Source organism: Psammomys obesus, unplaced genomic scaffold (genome assembly GCF_907164565.1).
Source record: "Psammomys obesus unplaced genomic scaffold, mPsaObe1.curated_primary_1811, whole genome shotgun sequence".
Taxonomy (NCBI): domain Eukaryota; kingdom Metazoa; phylum Chordata; class Mammalia; order Rodentia; family Muridae; genus Psammomys; species Psammomys obesus.
This window is the reverse complement of record NW_026585894.1, coordinates 2,664,444-2,691,779: the sequence shown is the minus strand read 5'-3', so window position 1 is coordinate 2,691,779 and position 27,336 is coordinate 2,664,444. Positions and strand designations below refer to the sequence as shown.

Here is a 27,336-nt window from a genome sequence, read left to right as displayed (position 1 = left end):
AGAAATTCCTGTATGGACGCACAAATCATTGCCATGAAGAAATTGAAGATACACACTCTCACTAGTTGGTAAAAACAGTTGGTGTCAGCTCCATGTTGTGGAGAAGAACTTAGGCCAAATACAAGCAACGCCTTCCATAATATCTCTAGCTGATCATCTTAGATTTTGATTTTGTTCATGAGGCCATGGTTAGGGATCCAGAGCACAATCTGAATGACAAATACTACACCAAGTTTTGAGTTAGTCTCATTGTCCTAATCTGTCTTCTAATTCTAAATCACACTTATCTGACCTATCTTTTCCAGATATGTTCTTCGATAATAGGCTTCTAATATCTCATGAATAATAAACTTGTGATAATATTTTTCTCCCTTGAGTTTTCTAGACATACCTAGATATCTGTTGTAAAAACATCTTAGGAATATGTCAAAAGGTTTAGATATGATTCATTCTAACTACAGTTGCTATCGTTGAAATGCTAATATACTACCATTTAATATTTTCCTACAGCAAGCATTACCTTAGTTTTCTTTTTATCTTTAAGACAAGTTCTGCTCCTGAAGGACAGGATCTCATTATAAAACTGAGGATGCCCTTGTTCTTCTGATCCTTCTGCTTCCGCCTCCATGCTGGGCTGGGTTTAGAGGTATGCATCATAAAGCTTGGTTTTATGTAGTACTGGGGATCAAATATAGGCTTTCTGTGTACTAAGCTAGGACTCAATTAAATGAAGTGCTTCACAATCTTAGTATTAATTACTAGCAAATCTTTTATTTAGAAAAAATATACAACACAGTTTCCATTTACTCCCACCTGATTCCTACCAGTGTTTACTTTTTACTTAGTATATTACAACTGTAGCAATCAAGAAACCTGAGGTGTTGGAGAAATGACCCAGGTATAAACTGGATACTGCTCTTGCAGAGGACTTGAGTTTATTCCTAGCACTCATTTGTGATGACTCACAACAGCCAGTAACTCCAGCTCCAGGGGAATCTGATGCGATGGCCTCCGTGGGCACCTGCACTCATATTCACAAAACCACACACAGAGATACACATAACAAAAATACCTATTTTTAAAACCTATAAATGAAGATGCCCTTTAAAAAATGTAGCCAGGCTTGGTGGTTCTTTCCTGTAAGCCCAGCAAGCAGAGGCCAGCCTGGTCTACAAAGCTATCCAGGACAGCCAAGGCAACACAGAGACACCCTGTCTCCAAACAAACAAACAAAAACAAATGTAAGTAGTTAGTTATTGGTGTAGTACAATAAACAGAACAGAAAGATTTTTGGTAATGTAACTATTTTCTGTGATAAGGCCATGGTGGATTCTTTATGGATTTGTCAAAAACCCACAGAACTGTCTAACACACATAATGAATGTTATTGTAAGTAATAGACTTTCACTAATGATGTATCAATTATAATGAATGTTCTCATACTAGTACAAGATATTAACAATAAAGCATATTATGCAAGGGCAGGGCATGAGAAAACTCTGAACTATCTGTTTAATTTTGTCAGTCCAAAACATTGCATTATATTTTTTAAGTCTCTTTCAAAGGAGAGGTCAGAGCCAGGTGACATGTTCAGAACAAAGGGCATGAAAGAAGTCAGATGTTAGCAGTGTCTTAGAGGGCATATAAGGTTTCCAGATTTGGAAAGACAGAAGGCATTTCAGCTGGGATTAGGGAATGAAAAAGGCCTAGAGGATTCAAGTTACAAAACTATGAAATATAGAAGAAATCTATGCAGAGACAACACACAGTTATTTAATGGAAGGTTGGGGCCAAAGCAGGGCCAGATGTGCTGAAGCATAGAAACAGCTTTTATTTATTCTGAGTCTTCAATATGTATTCATCCATTCACTTACTCATTCGTTCAATAAATACTTAGAAACCTTCTGCTTTGTTCCAGACTTTGGTGACACAAGCAATAAATAAAAGACTTTTATTAAGTTTACATTCTAGTGAAAAAGACGAACAACTTGCCTGATACTTTCAATACATCAAAGAAAGCATCATGATTGTAAAATTTAGAATTTAAGGCAGAAGAGGTTTTTTAAAAAGCCAGAATGTGTAGAACATTGAGACTTGAATAAATAAGGACTTTAGGTTTTACCAAAGAAATTTTACCAGGGACTTATTGGCATGTTTTGGATGACAGTATGATGGGTATGACACTTAAGCAGGGGTATTATTTTTTTGTGTTGGGAAAGAAGAAGACAAGAATGGCTAGGGGAAACCATGGGAAAGAATGGAAACTTGGATAAGCATAAATGGTAAGAGGAATATTCTGGACTCTGAGAGGATTTGGTATGGGATTAGGTCTGAGATAAATCTGAATCAAAATGGCATAGTTTGGGCAAATCATCTTGCCAGGAACAAAGAGGAAAGATAACTGGAAGAGAAGGGTCATAATTAGGGCTAAACTGTCTTTCAAGGGGAAGTTTCAAAAGAGAGACATCAGAATAAGACTGAGACTTGAAGTTAAGAAAAAAAAAGACCCCAGCATAAGCTGTAGAATACAGCTCCACCCCTAGAATGAAAAAAGAAGAAAGATAAAGCTACAACATGTCCAAGAAGAGAGGAAAAACACCAAAAATTTAAATCTACTTAGAGTACAAGGGTGAATAAGATATTTTTCTACCTAGATAATACTAACAGTCCATTCAGGAAAATAAATGTAAATAAATAATTCTACTCCATTATATATGACAGAAAAATATTAAGCATTCAGTGCCTGCTGTATAAGCAGTGCAAAAAAGAAACAGGAAGTATATACACAACCATGTAAGAGTATACACACACACACACACACACACACACACACACACACACACACACAATTCTTGCCAAGGTTCATTAAGAAAATCACAAGAGTTTTCATGCCCCTGGTAATGGTGGCATGTGCCTTTATTCCTATTCAGGTGGCAGGAGCAAACAGATCACTATGTGTGCAAGGCCAGTCAAGGCTAAATAGTGAGACCTGGCTCAAAAAAAATTTTAAAAATAAAAATTTAATGGTAACAGGTAGAAACAGATTTACAGTCCAGTAGCATTTCTGTAAATACAAAAGCCGTACACAAATACTATTTATTTTGTGGCAGGCTTTTAGGCACATGCCTTTTATCCCAGCATTCTAGAAGTGGAGAAAGAAAGGAAATTCAAGGGTAGACTCTGCTGATACTGAGTCCCGGCTAGCGTGCCCTACAGATAATCCGTCCTTAAAAACACTGTCTTAATCTATTAATGTTATATCAAACATTACAATTTGTTTCTAGAAGAATGAGACAAGCAACATATAAAATAAAAAGAGAAAAAGAGGGGCATGTGAGAACTAATGATGAAAGCATGCTAAGAACTGAAAGAAAAATTCACTCAAATATTTGCATATGACTAACTAATAACTTTGAGGGGAAAGAAAAGTATGTACAGTGATATGAAATCATGAAACTATGTCTTAGGACATGACCTTTGTGAAGCACTGACATGTTTGAAAGCCCTGAGCAAACTGCATATCTTACACTTGGAAGATATACTCTTTTCAATCATTATGCCCCCTTTTAGTACACTGGAGTTCAAGCTTATGTTATGCTCCCATCCAGCCTATGGTGATATTTGTTTTCAGCCCTACTGGGTTATTAATATATTGTGGCTACTCCAAAGACCCTCGTTCAGTGGGTCAGAGTCAGGGAATATGGCCCTTGATCCACTGCCTTAAAGCTGGAATTCCAATAGCATTAACGTTGTTCTGGCTGGGGCAAGCTGAGAACTGGAAGTCCAACATGCCTTTCATCCTAGTACTATGACATCTGCCTGGGGCAATTCCCCCTTCCTCTCCCAAGTGCATACTCCCAAGTAAGTCTTCCGTGTCTCATTGCAGCTGGAATCATCTTGCTTCCGTAGTCACCTCTCCCACACAACATACAGGCTCATATCCAAATGTAAAAGGTATAGAACCACAATTTATAGACCTCATTGCAGTTGCAATTCCATATTTACATTTCTGTGTGTGTGTGTGTGTGTGTGTACATTCATTTGGGCACACATATGTCACAGGACATGTGTAGAGGTTGGAGGACAGCCTCTTTATTTGTAGTTCTTGCCTTCTACCTAGAGAGAGAGTATCTCTTTTTGTTGTTTGCATCTGGGTAAGGCACACTGACCTGTGAACTTTTGGGGAATCAACTCTATAGGCTTACTTAGGCAAGTAATCTCAGCTTTATATGGATTCTAGGGATTCCAAAATTCAGAATTCATTACTTTAGTAAAGGCCTTACCCACTTGAACCATCTCTCCAGCCTCACATTTAGTTTTGAGGAGTTGAATTTTGCCCATCTATTCCTGTAGGTTCCAATTTCAACAATGACAGGTTTTGGGTTTTTTGCTTGTTTGTTCTGCCTCACTAATGACTCACTAGCCCTTAGTACAGTGTTTGGCACATGGTAAGCATTCAATGAACTTCTCAGTTGGATGCAAGCCTTTTAGAATAAGGGAGCATGGGTCAGGCTGGATGCAAGCCCAGTAAAAGGCCAAAAGGAAAAAAAAAGTTAGGCTTGGTACTTCTGTAGAAGGAAAAGGAAGAGAGGTACATGAAAAAAGTTATAGTGATGTAGACAGGGTATATGACTGCTTTACCGATGCCCAGGGTATACACAGACGAGGCAGAAGCAAACTACAAAGAAATTAATAATTGTTTAACTCCCCCCCCTTTCTGCCTTGTGTTATGAATTTCAATTACAAGTTTGAAAGGAATGTGTGCAGGGCAGCACTGTCTGAGAAAGGGATAACATTTTCTGAAGTCCTGGCACACCCCACTGGCCCTCAAAAAGTACTAGGTGTTCCCACAATACTTCCCCAAATCTCTTGGTAGTATAGTGATATACTTTGCTTTCTGGCTGGGGAAGTCAGGATCAGAGAGGTCATCACTGTTCCTAGATCAAAGTGTTCTCCAGTTGAATTCATTAGTTTTCTTTTCTTTTTCTTTTTTCTTTTTTTTTTTTTTTTTTTTTTCTTTTTTGATCGCTCCTCCTGTCCTGATTTCCAGGGAAGAAAAATGTACCCAAAGCTCCTCCAGGTCTGGTGGGGCCCCATTTTCGACAACTGGAAGCCTTTTCCCATGTCCTTGCAAAAAGGCAAAAAAAAGGCTTCTAGTCCCAGGCGGCTTACCAGAGGCAACAAGACCTGTCACCACCCTCTCCACTTTCCGGCCTTTCACCAAGCGGGGGCCTTAAGGTCGGCCCTGTTACCCTGGGCAGGTTCCCAGGAGGGCGCATGCGCGTGCTCAGCTGTCCAGGAGCAGGCAAGGGCGGAGCGGAGGGGGCCGGGCTCCTTGGGGGAGGGGCAGTGTGTATCACGTGACGTCGTTTGACTGTTTACATAAGACGCGGGCAGAGCTGTCGGCCTCAGTCAGTCAGACGCTAGGCAGCATTACGGTTTCACTTCCGGCGAGGGGCCGCGCCTGAGAGGGCGGGCAGTGAAGCCAACGGACGGCGAACGCGGGCGGAGGCAGTGACGGCGGCGCCGCTGCCGGGGGGCGTGCAGTAACGCGGCGGCGGCGGCGGCGGCGGCGGCGACGGCGGCGGCGGCGGCGGCGGCGGCTGGGCCTCGAGCGCCTGCAGCCCACCTCTCAGAGGCGGGCTCCCGGTTCGAGGACGAAAGAGAAGATGGAGGAGCTGGTGGTGGAAGTGCGGGGCTCCAATGGCGCTTTCTACAAGGTAACCGGCTACCGGACAGGCCCGGTGCTCGGCCTCCTTCCCTCCCTTGTGTCCCAGACGGTGGGCAGGCCCTGTGGACGCGGCGGGCTCGGGCCTGTAGCCAGCCTTAACACCCCTACCCCAGCCCGAGGCCCCTGCGCCCGCCTAGCAGAACACAACCGCAGCGCGGAAAGCCCTGGGCGTTTGAGTGGCCAAGCTCAGGCTGTGAGGCGGGACTGGGATTACCAGGGATCGGCCATGGGGCTGGGGCTGCGGCCGCCAGTGCGGCCGCGTGAGGTGGTGGCAGAGGCGGCTTAGTCCTCCTGCTTTCCCTAATAATCCTCTCTCAATGGGTTCGGGGCCTGACACGCGGGCAACAGGAACCAGAGACGCCTCAGTTTGGCCACCTCCTGCCCTGCCTGGACGTTCCTCAGGAGTCTTTGGCTCTTGGCTCTCGATCTGCCATACAGACTTTGGAGAGCTCTCCTGTTCTGTTCAAGGGACGTGGAGGACGTCATAATAAGCCATAGCCCGGAATCACAATGGCAACTGAGTTTTAGTGGTCTCTCTTTGTGAATTTCGAAGGTTTTTAGACCTAAAAGTTTCTGAAAGCCTGTGACATCTAAGAGTTATTAAAGAACCTGGCCAAAGGTTATATCCATGGCCTCCTAACCTCTTTCGAACTGGGAGAAATTCAGAGATGCTCAAGTCTCAGCTCAAGTCTGCTTATTTAAAAATTTTCTTTGTGTTTAAGTTCTCAAGGACCTGAATATATGCCACAGAACTTCAAGAAATTGACTGGGACTATATGATTGTTAGTGAATTTGACCAGTTTGGAATATTTGTTCTGGGTTCTGAAGTGCTTAAACTTGAGTATAATCGCTTTGACTTTTGCAGTGTGGCATTGGACTATATACTTGAGGTTTTAAATAAGCATTCATGGAATTACTGAGAGTTTTTTTTTTTTTTTTAATGTCATTGACTATCAGGTAACATATATTCTTAAAGAAGCCTTAAAATATATGCACTGTGATGTGATTGTTGATACTGCATAAATGTAGATCTAGCAATTTTATACATTTTTTAATGTTTGTAGCCTGTGTAAGGCCCCACCTCACTAGAATATTTTAGTAACAGAAGGTGCACATGGAAGGAAGCATGGAAAATACTATTACCATTGTCCAACAGTTTTAAGTTTATTGCAGAATAACTTGGACATTTCAAACAGGATGTACTTGGCTAAAATCGGGAAAGTGACTTTAATAAATTATACTTTTACCAAGTTTACAGAGAAATTTAGAGGAAGATAAATTTTATGAATGTAGGAAATTTGTAAAATACTAATTTATAGTAAAAAAATGTCGTATAGGAGACAAATAATACAGCATTATGTTATTAATTTTTACCAACGCAATTTTTTTTAATTTGCCATAATAAAAAATTGTTCCAGTTAGTTTGGGTTAGTTTGCATTAGGTTTCTAGGTTCTAGAATGACAGTTTTAGTTGCTAGAGTTGGGACACCGAGACATCGATGAGCAAGGGATAATAGTTAAGTTGTATTTTTGTTCATCTCTAATACCAGCTTAGATTTGAGTCTGTTTGTGGCTTTTAACAAAGAAGGCAAGTAGCACATCCTAACCTTGAAGGCTTTATTGGCTCCAATAATTTTGACTGCAAACTGATTGGAATATTTTTAAAAAGTTCTCACTTTTTGCTATTAATCCCCTTGTTTTTTTCTTTGCTTATTCAGTGTCTTCTAAAAGGAGTGGGTTATGGATTATTCTTTTATTTCTTGGGGGTGGGACATGTAGTACTTTTAAAATTACTGTATTATTGTATTTAAGCTTGTTTTTTTTTTAAACAATTTAAACTGATCAGTATTAAGGGAAAGGCACTGTCTGTACTGAAATAGATTTAATTTTTTTTTAAATCTTTTATTTATTTTTTATTAATTACACTTTATTCATTTTGTATCCCCCATAAGCCCCTCCCTCCTCCCCTGCCAATCCCACCCTCCCTCCCCTTTCTGCATGCATGCCACTCCCCAAGTCCACTGATAGGGGAGGTCCTCCTCTCCTTCTTTCTGATTTTAGTCTATCAGTTCTCATCAAAAGTGGCTGCATTGTCCTCTACTGTGGCCTGGGAAGGCTGCTCCCCCCCCAGGGGGAAGTGATCAAAGAGCAGGCCAATCAGATTATGTCAGAGGCAGTCCCTCTTCCCATTACTATGTAACCAGTTAGAATATTGGCTGTGAACAGGAGAAGTAAAGTAAAAGCATGCTGAGTTGTTTTCTGGTAAAAGGATGACAAACATGAGAAATAAAGACCATTCTAGAAAAACTGGAAACCTTATTCATTAAATTGATAGAAATAAAATTTTAAAGTCCAATAAATCAAATTCTGTACAGTTGAATTCTGTATAATCTTTGATTTGCTTCCTAGAACTAGTGTATTCTGAAGGATAGTTGTACATATTTAGTTTGCAGAATAACTATGTAGATAGAACATAAGCTAGGAATGATTTGACTTTCTAAAAGATCACTAAAGCAAGATTTCAAATTTGCAAATCATGTTTCTGGCGTGCCACGGGACAACCAGTTCTAGGTATTTTGTTTGTTTTGTGGTGGTTTTTATTGTTTATTTTTTTAAACTATTATATTTACTAGTGACTGTGAGAGGGTGTGTGGGTGCCACTGAGTTTCCCATACCACACTTGTCAGAGGAAAACTTACAGGTGTTGGCTGTCTCCCATGTAACTACTGGGGAGAGAACTCAGGTCTGCAAGCCTTTACCTGTTGAACCATCTCAAAACCAGGCCCTTTTGGTGTTTATTTTTAAAATCTGAAAGTTAGATTTAGTGATTACCAGAGACTCTACTTTTTTTTTTCAGTTAATTTAAAAAAAATTTATATTAATTACAGTTCATTCACTTTGTATCCCAGCTATAGCCCCCACACATTCCCTCCTAATCCCACCCTCCATCCCTCTTCTCCTCCCAAGCCCCTCTCCAAGTCCACTGATAGGGGAAGTCCTCCTCCCCTTCCATCTGACCTAGCTTAACAAGTCTCATCAGGACTGCAGAGCCTCTACTTTTAAGTTTTGATATTTCTTTAATCTAGAAAAAGTTGGTCACCTGTGCCAGTTTTTGAGCCCTTTGGGCATGTTATTTAAAATATGAAGACACTTTATTTGTATCTCATATGATTTTTACAAAGTATTGCTTAAACTAGTAATTTTTTTTGCAGTATATTGCAGTGTATTGTTATTTTATGGGCATATGCCCCTATGTGGTATTTTTTATGTATTGCAGTTTGTGTATGTTGAGAATAATAATGTAGAATGTAGAATGTGTGCCATTCAGATGTGAAAGTACTCTAAATAGGAAGATTTCCAGGTTTTGTATTCTAGCATGAAAATTAGTAAATAATATTGGAGACATATGATATAAAACCTTTTAATTTCAAGCTATAATGACTTATATCAGATTCATTATTATGGGTAATTATACAAATACATAAATATATTGTCATATTATACTTAAATAGCTTTAAGCTTGCTAACTGAAAAAAAAAGACTCCTTTTAGCTGAGTATTGTTATATTATGTAGCAGTTAATTAATATACAATATACAGTCAAAATGTTTTTTAATGCCAGGCAAGATGGCAGAGGCTGGTAGATTTGAGTTCCATGCCAGCTAGGGCTACATAGTGAGACCCTGTCTTTTAAAAAATGGGAGGGGACAGGGGGGAGTAACGAAATCTTTAGTGCCCAGCTTATCATTTTAGTTAATTATTACCTGATAGAAATAAATGTTTTGCCACAAATAAACTTTCACAAGTTTTAGAAATTTATAAGCCTACATAAATTTCAAATAAACTCACATTCATGGTTTTCTTTAAAGTTAAGCAAACTGCAAGTATAGGTATTAATTTACATATTGAAGAAATGAGTGATGTAAATCACCACATTTTATCCTTCCAAATCCACATACCTTTTGTAAGATTTAGTATCTCTGTGGATGCAATACTCCACCTTGGAAAAGTGCATTTTCCAGTTCCATACTCATGTATTCTGATAACTTCAAAATTACTAATTTTGTGTAAAATCCAACAGTGCAGTACTTGGAAGTTCAGCGCTCTGGAAGATGATCGGGATCATGGTTATGGTGATAGTTACCAAGTGTGGAGTCCTAGGCAGTACTTTATCTCTGTTACTTAACTATATCCCACTGTTTGAATTTATGTAAGAATGTAGACATATAGGGAAATGAGATAAATAATTAGTAATGCTTGTCAGGGTGCTAAAAGTTTTGGATTTAGGATTTGAAATCAGAATTTTGACAATGAAATGATGAAATTTAGCTTGAAAAAATAAAGTGAATTCTATTTGCAGCCCACTTTTCAATTTCATTATACTGTTTGCTCATATTTGTTACTATGACATTGCCCTAATTAGCATCACATGACTACATTTGTTGTACACCATTTTTAACTGTGGACACAAAGATTTCATTAACCTCCAGTTTATGTATCAGTATTTTTAATCTAACCCTTCTAGTTTGAAATAGCATCCTGTAATTTTTCCTATAAAATCTTTTTAAGAAAAAGTAAAATTACAAATCTTTGATGCTGCTGTGACACTTGCTTTTTGTTACTTACCCTAAGAACTCACTAACCCTGAAAAGCTATGTAACTTATTTGAACAGTATATAACCATCAGGAAAACAAGTCATTGAATACTTTTTTCTTTGTACTTATATTGTCTTTGGTCAGGGTGAATCATGTTTTACAGTGAATAAAAACTCATTGTATATATGAAGCCTTGGATTTGAAGTATACATTTTATATTCCCCCATAATTTATCTCTATTTGGAATATTTTATAATGCTGTTAAGCTTTCTCTGCACTACACATTCTGGCATAGGTCTGTACTGATAATGTAATATTTCAGGGACAGTTAAGGGGCTACCTTGAAACTTTTTATAAAATAACCTTCTGTGGCCAGTTCATCTCTATTTTTAAGATAGTTTGTTATTTTTTTTAAGTTTTAATTTATTTTATATGTATGAATTTTGCCTGGATTTATGTTTGTGCACAGAGGAAGCTAGAAGAGGTCATCAGTCCCCCTTGGGATAGATGTACAGATTGTTGTGTTCCGGAATGTGGATGCTAGGACTGAAACCAGGATCCTCTGGAAGAACAGCCAGTGCTCTTAACCATGGAACAATTTTTCTAACCCCTAGTTTGCTATCTTAAAACCTAATATATGTAGGTTTTGTGTATTATGAAGTCATAATAGGGGAATAAAAAGTTCACCCAAATAGGCCTGGACTTGTCTTCTGTGCAATGATTTAATAAAATAGTGTTTGCTTAGATATTTCTGGTTATTGTATATCCTCAGGAGTATGTTTCATCCCATTTGCCACTAAATGGGGGATACTAAAATACCTTAAATTTTCTGTGAAGAACCTTAGTGTGTTTGGTCACTGCTTTATTTTTTATCACTTTTTTCAAACCCTTAAGTCTTTTTTTTTTCTTCCCAGAGCCAAAGTAACCATTTAGTATTTAGTAACTTTGTAGAAATATTCCTTTCTTATCCTATCTTATGTTTTAAGCCTTTTTTTGACCTTTAAGGCTTTAATTTAGTTTTCCGACTAGCAGTCTGTGAATCCTGCCATCATGATAATAAGTGGCTAAATCTCATCTCTCCTTAGGAAAACATTAGCAGTATTGAGTGACTGATATCCTGTGGAGAACTTGAATCTTTAGTCATGCCTTCAAGAGCTTCTGGTTTGATAACCCCATTAAAGCCTTTTTTAAAGTATAGAGGAAGACTGTAACATTCTGAAATACAATGTATTTTTATGGCTTTTACGGTTCTGTATCTTTTATGAAAATTATATATGTGTATGGTTTCGTTACAACTTAAGAGGCTAGTAAAGGTCCTTACTTAAAAAAAAAAAAAAGAGAGAGAAATCTGAGGTTCCCAGATTCTGCAGCTATTATGTGATAGAGCTAAGATTTTTGAGCCTATATTTAATTCACAACAAAACTCAACCTCTAAGTTCCTGATCCCAGTAATAGCACTACTTGGCAGGTACAGTGAAGCTCTCTTTGGGCATTCATCTAATATGCCTTTGAAAATATCACAGAAATCTTCTTAGTTTATTGTTTTTCACAAACACCAACTTAGCCTAGTAGAAATGAATGACAGCAAAATGTTTTTCAAGTTAATAGGTTAGCTGATAGCTCTCTAGAGGAATGTAGTAAATGAGTTAAAAGAGAGAGATAAAAATGCATCCTTGGAAGAAGAATAATGAGAGCACATAGAAAGATATGGAACCTGTGGAGAGAAGGTTTGCTAAAAGACTTTAGAACTGACAGGATGTATTGTCCTTAGTGTGTGTGGAGGCCAGAGTTCACTTAGAGATTCTTTTATTCTATTTAGTAATGCAGCAACCAGAACGTATTAAATGCCTGCTATATTCAAATAATATACAGTGACTAAAATGACAGATTTTGAAACAGTCCTGCAAATATCTATGCATAGATAAAACCTCATTAACTCAGAGGCAGTGGTCCCATTGGGATGGGATGATTACTCAAACTATTTCTGACACTTTTTATCCAGAATTATATTCAAGGACTGTGAAAACATTTCTTCTGTTCCTTTTTTGGTTTTGCTTTTTTTGCTTTTTCTCTTTTAAATTTATACCATTTATACTTCTCTTTTGAGAGAATGTTTCATTTTTAGGAAAAAGAGAAATTACTGAATGCATATGATTAAGCTGGATAATAATTTAGTCAAGATGGGAGAAATCAGAATATAGACTATATAGTCTATAGGCACATGTATATGCACATCTATGCACATATATGCACATCTGAGTGCATATGATTAAACTACATAATAATTTAGGTAAGAAGGGAGAGATCAGTAAGGTGTGCTACAGTAACCACTGGGCCACCCATAGCTCTTGAACACTCAAAATGTGGTAGGTGACTGAGTGACAGAATTTGTCATTAATTTTGACATAAATAGCCACAGGTCACTTCTGGTTACCACAGACTATACAAACAGCAAAGACCAGCTTTTGAAAGACTTCGTTTTACAAAGGACAAATCTCCACCCAATTGTACCAAAGTTCAGTTTGCTGACCAAAGAGTTTAACATTTTTAGTATATAATGCACTGTAAAGTACTAGTGATGTTGTACTGTTGACAAGGCATACAAACATCATACAACTTTCAACATGGATGAGGAAAGAATCAGTTTTCTTTCCTTAGTAAATGAAAGATAGTGAAAGTCTGAAAATCTTAATTTTAGTCAGGTATCTAATACTCTCCTCCAGAAATGTATTGTTAACAGTAGTATTAGCTATTGTGTGATGACAGAGGACTCCTGGGGACGAAATGGGTATCCTTCCCCTTCTCCATAATTTTATTCCATAGTATATAATATTAAGCTCCCGAGTGAACATTTCTCATGACTTTTAAATCAAAATCAGGCATGTTTGTTTTTGAATTGGATAAACAATCCCTTAGAACACTAGAAACATGTTTGCTGATGAAATAGGGTATATTTTAAAGTATCATGAATAATATTAAACCAGAGTTGTCAAAATATGCTGTAGAAATTTTAGTAATTTAAATATATCTAGGAAATAAGCAATAGCAGATGGATGAGAAGAAAATTTGAATTCATCATCATTTAAATCTGTAACCATAAGTGTGTGTGTGTGTTTGTGCATATGTGCATGTGTACATGCGTGTGTGTGTGTGTGTGTGTGTGTGTGTGTGTGTGTGTACATGCTTGCTCCCTACAATTTTTGGCCTTATATTCCACATTCCTGGAATTTCCAAATGTTTTGGCGTCTCCATTGTATCACTGGCTTCACATAATCATTCAGAAGCTCCCCATAGGGATTTTATCCCTGATTTACATATTTCTTACCTGGCCTCCGGTATTTCTTTTGCAATTTGGGTGGAAATTTTCATAGTCTTTATTATACCTGTAAAAGCTGGTGAATCATCAAGGTGTGCTGCCAATGCCATATTGGTGAAGTGAAACCTGGAGAAATAACTTTCTCTGTCATCTAATTTGAGCAGGGTTCCCTGGTGCTTCTGTGTTCTCAAGGGAACATGTATTGCTTAACTTGTAGATATCCATCCCATCCACACATTATGGGTTAAAAACACTAGTGCTTCTTTCACTGACTCAGCTTCATTATTGATGATTTTTTTCCCCAATATCAAGGTGCTTTTTGTTGTCTGTATTTTTACTCTTGCTTCTCCATCTTTCACTGTCTTTGGCTAATTCTTCTGTAGACTTTAAGAGACTTGGAGACCTTTAAATGGTCTCCAAGCTTAAATGTTAATTTGTTGTATTTTTCTTGCAGGCATTTGTGAAAGATGTCCATGAAGATTCTATAACAGTTGCTTTTGAAAACAAGTAAGTTTCTCAAACTTAATGTTGAAGATTTTAATGTTTTATTCCTATTCCTTTTTTTCTCATTTTTTGAAGTGAAATCTGGTTTGAGTTTTTGTTTCCCATTACCAAACAAGTCGTTCCCAGAGAGCTCAGTATTAAATCAGTGGAAGGCCCTCTTTTGCCAATGACTTCAGAGGTCCTTAATGTATAATCTTGATCCTTAAGTCCATTTGATTATGAAAAGAAAAGGTACATTTTTCTCTATTATTAGCTGACAGTATATATTTTTTCATGGAATCATTGGATTTTTTAAATTATTTTTTCTAATCACTTTACATTCTTGTTGTAGCCTCATCCTTCCTCCCCTGTTCCACAGAAAAGGGGAGCTACCTTTCCCATCCACCCCAGCTCATCAATTTGCATCAGGAATGAGCTTGTCCTCTTCCCTGTGGCCTGACAAGGCTGCCCCTCCAGGGGAAAGTTAAAAAAAACTGGCAAGTGAGTCTGTGTCCAATGCAGTCTCTACTTCCCTCACTAGAGGAACCACATGAGGCCTAAGCTGCCCATCTGCTGCATTTTTGTAGGGGGCCTAGGTCCTGTCCATGAATGGTCCTTGGTTGATGCTTCAGTGTCAGCAAACCCTTCTGAGCTCTGTTTAGTTGGCTTTGTTGGTGTTTTTGTAGAGTTGCTGTAACCTCCAGGTCCTTTTTTCTTTCCTCCCACTTTCCTACAAAACTCCTTACTCATTGCCCAATGTTTGGCTGTAAGTCTCAGTATCTGTTTTGAGGCACTGCTGGGTAGAGTCTCTTAGAGGACAATTCTGTCAGGCTCCTGTCTGAAAGCTTAACAGAGTATCTTTTATAGTGTCAGGGGCTGACACTTTCTGGTAGGGTGGATCATTGGTTGGACATTTCCTCCATCTCTGCTCTGTCTGCTCTATAGGGGTGCATATAATTAAGAGGATGGAGAGATCAGACCTGGGGAGAACAAGGGAGAAGGTACAGAAGGCCTGTAGAAAAAAAGAGAAGCTGAGAGTAGGGTTATCTCTGTGACAAGCTGGAGACCTAAGTCAGAGTAGGCTCCTGGGAAGAGATGAGGAGGACTCAAGCAGAGATTCCTTGTAGCAGAGGCCATAGAGATTGGAGAGGATACTGTCTAACTAGACTAGTCTCCTAGCAGAATGATGGGAACACCAACCCACCGATAAAAACTAGCTGACAGTTTAAATAGCAGGAATATTTGTAATTATATTAAAAGTTGAAAATGTGGGAATTCATGGGTGTTTACAACAAAAAATGGTTGTAGGTTTTACAGTCTTTTTTAGTTACATAAGAATACGGGTTGTGTGGAAAAGTCAGTAGTATAGATATTATCATTTCATTGAGAGAAAAATCTATTCACTAAATTTCTTGAGGATGAATCAAGGCCTTTTTTTAAAATAATGGCCTTTTTAAGGTAACAATTTGGGCCACTAAAGTACATATACATTTGGTACTGATATTACAATTTTGTGACACTGTGGTGATATTTACAACATTTAGCTTTTCTGTACCATGATAATAGTACATACAAAACAGGCTGAAAATCTGTAGATTAAAAAGTAAAGTGATTACTTAGATCTTGTTTGAGGGTGAGAGAAAGGCTGTAACTAAAGTATAGAAAACTCCCTGTTGTGGTGTTAAAAATGTTATACAATTCACTAAAAATAATTGTATATATCTGAGAACATACTACACACTATTGAATTGTACATTTAAATTGGTGAATTTTGTGGTTTATAAATTTTATCTCAGTCAGAATTTGTGGAAATCTGGTTGAATTATGAATACACTTGAAAAGAGTGTAATTAAAATAAAACTGGACCCAGATTCAGTGACACACACATGTAATCCCAGCACTCAGGGAGACAGAAGTGAGCAGATGAGTTTGAGGTCAGCCTGGTCTATAAAGTGAGTCCAGAAAAGCTAAGGCTTCATAGAGAAGCCCGGTCTAAAAAAAAAAAAAGTAAAATAAAACAGAACAGGTTTTTTATAAGTATTGACAACTAGTGACATCCATATGACATATAATTTATAACATGTTATAAATTCTGACTCATTTGTCCTCTTATGCAACAGTTCTCCTTTATAAACAGAAAAGGAAAAAAAAAGAAATTAGTATTCCTCAGTAGTGTTTTACTGAAATATCCTATATCAAAAATATAGGCATTATATGAGGCTAGAAACATTACTCAGCAGTTAAAGATGCTTGCTGCTCTTATAGAAGACTGTAATTCAGTTCTCAGCATCTGAATCCCTAGTTCCAGTATGTCTGATACTCTTTTCTGGCCTCTGTGCATGCATATGCACAGACACAAAAGCATACATATAAGCACAGAAAATTTGAAATAAATGTAAAAAAACATGTTTTACACAGAACAGATCGTAGTGTTTTCTTATGAAAAAAGTGACTATTCAACTTATTGAATCATCCAGTATCTATAAAATTTGTTACTTAGTATTTTATGTATTTCTCAGTAAAAAAGAAATTGTGTTAAAGCTGTTCAATATTATTTTAGATTAAGAAATGTAGACAATGTAATTGAACTCCTGTAGGCTGTCTCCATTGGGTATCTGTGGTTTAGGAGACACCCACATACACACACACCAACCCAGTCCATGTTGATGCATCATACTGATCAGCATCCAGCTACCTGTGGCAAGAATTGAACACCTCGTGGGATCTAAAATTTAAAGGGGTAAAAGTGAGTTGAGAATTGCTTGTGTGCTGACTGCCATTTTGCTTGGGAAGTAGAGGATAGTTTCTGTGGTTGATGAAGTGTGGTCTGAATTATTTTGCAAGTAGAACTGTTAATGATATTACTAACAATTAATTATCAATGCTAAAATAAGCATCAAAAGAATTTCTGTTTTTGTTTTAAAAGTCTTAAAGTTGAAATTATTAGAAGAAAAACCTTTTGAATAATAGTTTGAATAATAGTCTGTTGTGTTTAGAAAAATTTGTGTGGAGGCAAAAGCTGCTTTGCTGCATATAGACTTCATTAAGATGTTGCTACATTATGCAACTCAGCAAAAACTGGCCATTTGAAAGCATTTGCTTCATTAAACCCAGAAAATTCACACTTAACCAAAGTTGATTGCAGCATGGTCAGTGTTTGCATTAAACACCAGGAACATGTCAAATAATGATATTTTGGTTTTTTGCAGCTGGCAACCAGAGAGACAGATTCCATTCCATGATGTGAGATTCCCACCACCTGTAGGTTATAATAAAGATATAAATGAAAGTGATGAAGTTGAGGTGAGTTACTCTAGCCATGAAATAACTAAGGACTGAAGGCATCTGTGTATTTACTTTTCTTAGAATTTAAAAATATATGTTGCTTTTAACAGTATTTAACCCACCTTGAGTATTAGAGTTGAAATGGCCATATATTTTGAGTATCCCTTTTAGTTAGTGATTTGAAATGTTATAAATGTTATATGGTGCTTATATTTATCTATTTAAGCAATAGTCAGGGACTATCTTGTCATTGTCTCCAGTTCCTTTACCCATTAGTATACCATTGGTCCATTTCTAACTCTTTGTGTAGGTAATACTTTTTCATTTGTTCTTATTCACTTTTCAAGCAAAATGAATTAAAAAATAGTTTTACAAAAAGTCATAATTCTAACAAGGCATGATGATGAAGTATGCCTATAATCCCAGCACTTATAAGGTAGAGGCAGGAAGATCAGTTGTTCATTTTTTTGTCATTGACTACATAACATGTTAGGAGCCAGTTTTGCATATGTACCTCCTAAAACAAGTTTAAGAAATAGTTCTAGAGCCTGGTGTGGCTCTAGAACTATTTGGCACATGCTTTTAATTCTAGCACTGAAGGGACAGAGGCAGGTGGATTTATGAGTTTGAAGCCTACTAGGCTTACATAGTAAGTTGTAGGGCAGCCAAGTCTACTTGGAAAGACCGTGCTTCTAAAAAGAATAGACTAGTAACCTAAAATTTATTTTAGTAATACATACACACATCTCATACGCACGTACACATTTTTTTTCTTTGGCTCTTTTGAGACAGAGTTTCTCTGTGTGGGCTTGGCTGTTCTGGACTTAACTTTGTAGATCAGGCCTTCTTTGAACTTCTAGAGATCCGCCTCTGACTCTATGAGCACTGGGATTAAAAGTGTGAGACACCACACTGGACTAACTGGTATATCTTACTTGAAACATGTATCTTTTATATCACATGTAAAGCTCAGATATCTTCTTCACAGGGCATACTGCGCATCTACCATTGAGCTCTTAGAATAAAAGATGCTGTTGGGACTTAATCAGAATCATTGTATTTGTGATTCTTTATTCATTGAAAATTGATTTTGATTTTGTATTATACTTTGCCCTTATAGTCTTATTTATCTTAACAGTTTTGTAGCTTCTTTTATCTTCCACTTCACAAGCCTCATTTGAGCTCTTTTTTAAAACTATAGGACTTAGTATATTACCTTATTCTTTCTAATTTCATGCATATTTGCAGTATGAAAAAAGCAAGTAAATACTTGAAATGAAGTTAGGTCCTTAAATGTTAATTTTCTTCTGGATATCAGAGGTACATCAAAACAGAACAGTTTTCTTCCTTTGATGAGTTTTCATTCTTGCTGGAATAGCTAATTTCATGACAAGTGAAAAGTCATATGAAGGAAGAGAAAGCTAAATTGAAGATAATATAGGGGTAACAATGATATTTCAGAGTCTAGTTGGAGGTCTCTGAATGTCCAAACCTATGTTCTTCTTTCTACAATTTAAATGAGGAATAACGTTATTTATTTGCCTTAAAATGTACTTAGTGTCTTCTGGGTTTGGCTTTGCAATAGATTTTAGTTGTAAAGAGAGATGTTAAATAAACCTCTAAAGGCCTTTAGCCTGCAGGTATGGCTCAGTAGATAAGGGTACTTGCTGCCAGTGCTGATGATCTTAGTTACATGTAGAAGGAGAGAAAGGACACCTGTGGAGTTGTTCTCAGACCTCTACATGTGCATCCATATACTTTCATTACCAAGTAAATAAATGTGTTTGTTCTTTTTCAAAAACCCTCTGCTAACTACTTCCCTATGGGTTGCAGGCTTCATAAAAGCAAGGGCCAGTTTGTGTGTGTGTGTGTGTGTGTGTGTGTGTGTGTGTGTGTGTGTGTGTGTGTTTGTGTGTGTGTGTATTTGTTTTTATGACAAGAAAACCATTTTTTTTAACTTAATTGCATGACAGGTGAGGTTACCTGAGGAGACAGTAAGATGGCTTATATTCTATTAACACTTATATGTTAGTATCTTTACAAAAGATTCCAGGTTACATATTGCAAATGAACTTTGAGGTGATTTCCTAAAAGATAATCATTAGAACTGTGTATGTGAGGCAGAACAATGATATTTAGATGATTGCCACAATAGATTTGTCTTTTTTCATAGAGAGGAGGAAAAGCAGAGTAGCCTTCAGAAGAGATAAAGGCTAGTTGTTTGAGTGATTGTTGAACTTATCTGCTTAATGAACAGGTAGTTGTAGTTATTGTGTGTAACTTTGGATTAGTTTTACTTACTATAATAAAAAAAATGTTGTTTAAATGATTCCAGATATATTTTTGTAGCTCATTAAGTACCTACAGAAGAAAATCTAGCCATGTTAATGATGTCATCTTTTCTCAAGTGTCCATGTTGACATAGAGCAAAGAAGCAAGCAGAGTGCTTTAAACAATGAGTTCTCAGGTTGTTCCCAATTATGTATCTTTGTCTAGGTTATATCAATCAGCACAGTTTGGGTGAAGGCATGCGGCATACAATTTCAAAGATATGTAGGGACTTTTTAAGATTTCCTCAACGTCTGATATCTGCTGGTTTTGAATTATGTTAATCATAAATACTCTGTTTTGTAATTTTTGTGTAGGTTTATTCCAGAGCAAATGAAAAAGAGCCTTGCTGTTGGTGGTTAGCTAAAGTGAGGATGATAAAGGGTGAGGTAGGAAATGCATATTTGTTCATACTATTTACATTTTTTAAAGCCAGGTACTACATTTTTCATTTTGATGTCATTTTGAATTACTGCCTAATTTAAGTCATTTTATGAAAATGTTTTCATTATAGGTTTACTATATACTACGTGTTTCCATTGAGTAAAGTTCTCCCTCTCCCCTGAGAGTTTATATTTTAAAATGATAGTAGGAGCTGGGTATGGTGATCCATTCCCTTAATCCCAGTACTAAGTGGCCAAGTCAGAAGGATCAGGGATTCAAGGTCATCCTTGGTTATATAGTTACATATTAAGTACTAAGCTAGCCTGGGTTATTATAAGTTCCTGTCTCAAAATAATAGAAATATAGGTTTCTGTTCTTTTTTAAAATATGGCTAAGAATAACTTGTTTATTTCTCTCAGTTTTATGTGATAGAATATGCAGCATGTGATGCTACATATAATGAAATTGTTACAATTGAGCGTCTACGGTCTGTTAATCCGAACAAACCTGCTACAAAAGATACTTTCCATAAGATGAAACTTGAGGTGCCAGAAGACTTACGACAGATGTAAGTTGATATATACACACACACACACACACACACACACACACACACATACACCATATGAAAAAATGCTAGGAACATGAAAGGGTGTGTATTTTTACAAATACACATTTTTACGTACACATACATATGTGAATGTATATATGTATACAAGTTGCTAATTCAGAATGTAAATTTAAAAATATTATGTTTTTGCATTCAGTGACTTTTGGCAAAAATAGTTTGGTTACTAGTGAAGTAAAATGTTTTATTTTCCTAGTTATATAAACAAGCAAGTCTTGTATTTATTTAAACCCACTTGATATATGGCTAAAGTGTGTAATCTACATTGAAATCTCTAAACCAATTTTTTCATGTTTTTTAAGATTTTGAAAACGACAAAATGATAATTCTTTCAAAAGTCACATTATAGAATACAAAGTTTTCTTCTGATGCTTTTCCTTTTAGATAAATTATTTTCAGAAAATTATATAGTGAGTTAAACCTAAAGAAGCTTAGAAAAGTTCTGTCTGTAATCTTTTATCTGGAATTATGTTAAATATTTCAGATAAGAGATTGACTTTTAAAGGCATAGTAAGTCTCATGTGGACATCTACCCTAGATAAATGTCATATTATAGTTCAGAATACATAAATTTTTTTTTAATTCTTGAGATTATATATGCAAGTAATTTTTGTATGTTTTATTTCCTCTTTTAATAGACATAGCTGTTTTTTTTTAAAGGGAAAAAGAAAAAAGAAATTCAGATACTCTGTAACTTATCTCCAAAAGTTTCAGTTTGGCCTACAAAAAAAAAAAAAAAAAAAAGACTATGTATAAGCAAAATAAGAAATTACACAGAAGAGAGTGGTTTGCCTAAATGTGACTTCTTCGGCATTCTAACCCTAACAGCAATTTCTCAAGAGAATGACTGTTTAGAAATGGTGGTACCAGCCTATAATCTCAACACTCAGGAGATAGAGGCCAACATCAGTTATGTAATTGAATTTAAGGTTAATCTAGGATAACATGCTAAGACCATCTATTAAAAGGGGAAAAAAATGCAAAGCTAGAGCTGATGAGATGACTCTGTAGGTATACTTGCTGTCACACCTGACAACCTGAGTATGATCCCTGGGCCTTACACAGTGGGAGTGGAGAACCAACTTCAATAAGTTGTCCCTTTATCTTCACATGCGTTCCATGGCCCACATGTACTCACACACATCATGTGTATGCTCACACACATTATGCATGTGTACATACAGAAACACAGGTAAATACATGCTTTAAAAATAGCTAGAGGTACATGGGAGTCAGGGGGTTATGTATATGCAGTGCCTATGCATGAAATTTTCAAAAAAATGTCTTAATTAGCTGGTTTTTTACCCTTTCTTTATTGTATCAAATGTTTGCTTTGACTATTTCAAAGATGTGTAGTAAAAGAACATAACTTGTAAATTTACCAATAAAAGAAATTTAGTATAAATCCTTGATTCTTATTAGTGTAATTCTTGTTCTAGTGATTGGTGATCATTCATGTTAATGATGAATATATTTTTTTTTTTATTTTTAGGTGTGCCAAAGAATCGGCACATAAGGATTTTAAAAAGGCAGTTGGTGCCTTCTCTGTAACTTACGATCCAGAAAATTATCAACTGGTCATTTTGGTGAGTATTTTTTAATTTTCCAGTTTGGTTTATTTCATTTGGGGCATTTGCTTTGATAACAATGTTGTTAACTTTAAATCACTCAGTCCATCAATGAAGTCACCTCAAAGCGAGCGCACATGTTGATTGACATGCACTTTCGAAGTCTGCGCACTAAGTTGTCTCTTATACTTAGAAATGAAGAAGCCAGTAAACAACTGGAGGTATGTTCCTTTCCCTAGCGCTGTTGGTAAGGCTGTCCAGAAATAACTGTATGGTTCTCAAATTCAAATATGAGCAGCTTGTTTATTTATTGTTTCTTATTTCCCTCTAGTTTAGAAAATTAAATTGAATGAAATATAATCATACTAAAGCTTTCATGCCTGATGTTTTGCAATTACACAGAATTTCATGTATTTTAAGGAAAATTTGGACAATTCATTTTTACCAAAAGTATGTCAAAACTGCTATAAAGTGAGACAATGCTTCTTCTATGTAACATGTTATCATTAAAGTACTAGAGAGTATTTAAATATCTAATCTTATTCCTTTCATTATGTATGTTTATCTCTGTTTAAAAGGGTATAGAACTTCTTCATTCTAATTGGTTGTCACTCTTTAAAACTCCTGTCTTCAGATTCCTGCCAGAGGCTATTTCCCTAACTTACTATTTCGTCTCTTAAGGTGCATTTTATCTACTTTTATTAATCCTCCAATAATTTCCATCATCATGCATTTATTTTCATTGATAACTATCTAGTACTTCCATCCATTACCATAGAAACTAAATGGATTTTATTTTAATGTGCCAACTCAAGTAGATTGCTGTCATATTGAAGAGTCCTTCATCATTATTCATTTTGTTAGGGGGAATCATTAGTTGATATAGCAAAAGAGGGAAGTTTCAAATTGTAGTTTAAGAGGAAAAAAAAAAGGTAGTCAATGCTGTGAAAATTGCCACTTTCCAACTTGATGTGTGATTGATGAACTTTTAACAGGAAAGAAAAAATTTATTTTGTTTGCCAAATGGCCATTGAGGTCTGTTTTTTTTTGTTTGTTTGTTTGTTTGTTTGTTTGTTTGTTTTTTTCTCTTTCTCTCATTCATTCTTGATGACCTCACATTTACACTTTTGTGGTTTGTTTAGTGATTTTTCTCATAAATTTTAGACCACAACGGCCTTTGTAATTTCACTGTATTATGAAAATGTACTCATAAACCTCTTCTTAAGCATCTAATTCTTCTTGAATGTTCTTTACGTTATCTTTGGTTTACATGTATCCATAAGTTAGCAATGGGAAGAATGAACCAGGCTAATGAATCAAGATCCAAAAATGTGACTTCTTCGAAAATCCTAGAAAATTTTGTATACTTTACTACTATTATCTTTAGAAACAACTATTGTTCTTTTAAAATTTCTTATATTAAATATAGTCATCATTCAAATTATTAGTTGTGTTGAATAATGATAAACTAGTGTGCATGCATATTTTCTTTACTACTAATATTAAAAAGGTTCATAAATCCTGATAAGAAATACCCATTTTTCAACATGAGCCACTAATCTGTTTGATTTTCATTAATGGCATGTTAGAACTAAACATTCAGTTTTGATATGCTACTTAAAAGCAGTGATTATCCACATGTGTGGGATATCATTGGAACTTAGTTTTGTCATCGATGGATATTTTGAAGAGATCATCAAGCTTGTGGGTTCAGATCACAAAGTCTTACAGACTCTGAATAGATAAGTAATACAAATTTGAAATTTCTGTATTCTCTAAGTATTCCCTAATCTGATAAAACACCAACTTTTACAAAGCTTTTTCTTAGGTTTGGAGACTGAGGAGTATGTTGTTTTAGTGCCACGTTTCAACAGAAGGATGTTTAGATACACCATATCTGGTGATATATTATGAAAATGTCACCATTTCTAAGAAAAAGAACTAATATTCATAATAAAATTCAGTGAACAAATTTTTCCTTAAAGATGGCTTTTCTAATTTGTTTTTTAAATTGAACTGAGTCTGTCAGACCAGGTGAACTGTTTTTCAATTGGGAATATTTTTTCTGCTTCTTAATTATTATATTGTGGGCATAATTGAATAACAAAGGCAGCCTTGCAAATAGGTTTTCAACAGTAACCTTGAAAAACTGTCAACAAGCTCTTTCCTGTTAACAACAAAAATGTTTTAAGTGGTACAGACCTTTAGTAGCCTAAAAAAATTATGTGTGTTTCTAAAATTACTTTTCATCTAAAGCAATTTATATAACCCTGATATATAGGGTCAAGATAATTTACATGGCTGACCTAAATGAAATAGTCTTAAAAATTGATAAAGCATGTTCATCAGTTGTGCATTTCTCTTCAGAGTTCAAGGCAGCTTGCCTCAAGATTTCACGAGCAGTTTATCGTACGAGAAGATCTGATGGGTCTAGCAATTGGTACTCATGGTGCTAATATTCAGCAAGCTCGAAAAGTACCTGGGGTCACTGCTATTGATTTAGATGAAGATACCTGCACATTTCATATTTATGGAGAGGTAAATATTTTGCCATATAATCTAATTACCCTTCTCAAAGAAGCAAACAAACAGCATTTCAAATGCCAGATCTTTTGTCTTGATACTATACCCACTCACCCCTCTTTATTAGGATCAGGATGCAGTAAAAAAGGCAAGAAGCTTTCTGGAATTTGCTGAAGATGTCATACAAGTTCCTCGTAACTTAGTAGGTAAGTAAAAAATAACTGTAATTAAAATTTTATTTTTTATATTAATTACAGTTTGTTCACTTTGTATCCCAGTTGTAACCCCTTCCTTCCTCCCCTCCCAATCTCACCCTCCCTCCCTCATCTCCTCCTATGCCCCTCTCAAGGCCACCGAATAGAGGAGGCTTCCATCTGACCCTAGCTTATCAGATCTCATCAGAACTGGTTACACTCTTGATATATATAACAGAAAATAAAAGTCTAGTACATAACTTCTATACCAGTTTAATCTCTTTCCATCTCTGAAAAGTGTAATCTAATTGAAGCAATCTTTGAAGTGTAGCCTGTTTCTACAGTGTAAGAAGATATATACTTAAACAATATATTTTCAGAAGAAATACAAGAAATACTTTGTTAGTTCAAACCTATAAATATCTGAAAGGATAAATTTTACCTAGCCTCTTTATAGCATAGTTTTTTGAATCATAGCATTAGATTTTTTTTTCAGAATGAATGAGAATTGAGTTTTTTATAATTGGTGATATTTGATTAAATGACGTATTTATTGTGTCAGTTATCTTTGAGTTAAATATCTAGATGTGGCTTACTTAGATGTAGTAAATTTCAAAGATTAACTCCAAATGTCCTCGGATTTTATGGAGTCAGTGGTAGCTCTTCCTTTTAAATTAATGTTTCCTAATCATCACTGTGATGGGTGTTAGCATAGGAAACACATAAACACACACAAAAAATGTGTTTTTAATTTATAAATGAATTTGGGGCATATTAATCCTCTTGTAGAAGTTTAAAATGAACAAAATTTCTATGTATTTTATGTGCATGGTTTAAAAGATTCATAGGCCCCTGTGCTCAGATTTTTTGGTTCTGTTGCTCTCCTTGTGGAGCTCCTGTCCTCTCCAGATTACTATTTCCCACTTCTTTCATAAGATTCCATGCAGTCTGCCCAACAGTTGTCCGTAAGTCTCAGCATCTGCTTTGATAGTCTGCAGGGCTGAGCCTTTCAGAGGCCCTCTGTGGGAGGCTCCTAACTTATTTCCTGTTTTCTTCTTCTACTGATGCCATCCTCTTGCCTTTCCGGATGGAGATTGAGCATATTCCAACCAAGTACCATGCATGGAGATAACTTAGAACCCCTTCACAGATATAGCCCATGGCAGTTCATTGTCCAAGTGGGTTCCATAGTAATGGGAACAGGGACTGCCTCTGACATGAATTGATTGGCCTACTTTTTGATCACCTCCCCCTGAGAGGGGAGCAGCCTTACCAGGCCACAGAAGATGACAATGCAGCCACTTCTGATGAGATCTGATAGATTAGGATTAGAAGGAAGGAGAGGAAGACCTCCCCTATCAGTGGTCTTGGGGAGGGGCATTTGTGGAAAAGGAGGAGCAAAGGTGGGGTTGGGAGGGAAGGATGGAGCGGTTTATGGGGGGATACAAAGTGAAATAAAGTGTAAGTAATAAAAATTAAAAAAAATAATTCATGAGAAAACAAATGTGACATAAAAAAGGCTACATTTGGAGGCGGGGCAAGATGGCAGCGCCGGGAGGACTCTCATTCTACTCACTCATATAAACATACAATATAGAATAAACCCACTAAAAGCTGTACATCTAAACAAACTAAGCAAAAGAGAGGACCCTAACTAAAATACTCAATCCCCATCCTGAAAGGCAAAGAGAATGGCCAGAAGAAAACAGGAAACAACCTTGAAACCTGCCACAGAGGGCCTCTGAAAGCTTCTGCAGTATAGACTGTCAAAGCAGATGCTGAGCCTGATGGCCAACTGATGGGCAGAGTGAATGGAATTTTATGTAAGAAGTGGGAAATAGTAAGAGCTGGAGGGAACGGGAACTCCACAAGCAGAGCAACAGAACAAGATAATTTGAACACAGGGAACTTCCCAGAGACTCATACTCCAACCAAGGACTATTTGTGGAGATGACCTGGAACCCCTGCACAGGTGTAGCCCATGGCAGTTCAGTGTCCAAGTGGGTTACATAGTAATGGGAAGAGGGACTGCCTCTGACATAATCTGATTGGCCTGCTCGTTGATCACTTCCCCCTGAGGGGGGAGCAGCCTTACCAGGCCACAGTAGAGGACAATGCAGCCACTTTTGATGAGAACTGATAGACTAAGATCAGAAAGAAGGAGAGGAGGACCTCCCCTATCAGTGGACTTGGGGAGTGGCATGCATGCAGAAAGGGGAGGGAGGGTGGGATCGGGAGGGGAGGAGGGAGGGGCTTATGGGGGGATACAAAATGAATAAAGTGTAATTAATAAAAAATAAA

At 36.6% G+C, this 27,336-nt stretch overlaps 1 protein-coding gene across 5 annotated transcripts in view; it reads left to right on the top strand.

Annotated features, from left to right (window-relative positions):
* Nucleotides 1–5,433: 5,433 nt before the first annotated feature.
* The window catches only part of Fmr1 (fragile X messenger ribonucleoprotein 1), a 39,100-nt gene continuing 17,197 nt past the window's right edge, over nucleotides 5,434–27,336 (top strand). For all 5 annotated transcript variants that reach the window (XM_055599586.1, XM_055599584.1, XM_055599582.1 and 2 more), the window contains exons 1-9: nucleotides 5,434–5,720; nucleotides 14,097–14,149; nucleotides 17,335–17,428; nucleotides 20,056–20,127; nucleotides 20,542–20,690; nucleotides 22,243–22,336; nucleotides 22,423–22,539; nucleotides 24,686–24,856; nucleotides 24,969–25,047. In XM_055599586.1, the coding sequence (XP_055455561.1) occupies nucleotides 5,670–5,720; nucleotides 14,097–14,149; nucleotides 17,335–17,428; nucleotides 20,056–20,127; nucleotides 20,542–20,690; nucleotides 22,243–22,336; nucleotides 22,423–22,539; nucleotides 24,686–24,856; nucleotides 24,969–25,047 (880 nt within the window). In that variant the 5' untranslated portion in view covers nucleotides 5,434–5,669. The remainder of the gene's footprint in view (nucleotides 5,721–14,096; nucleotides 14,150–17,334; nucleotides 17,429–20,055; nucleotides 20,128–20,541; nucleotides 20,691–22,242; nucleotides 22,337–22,422; nucleotides 22,540–24,685; nucleotides 24,857–24,968; nucleotides 25,048–27,336) is intronic.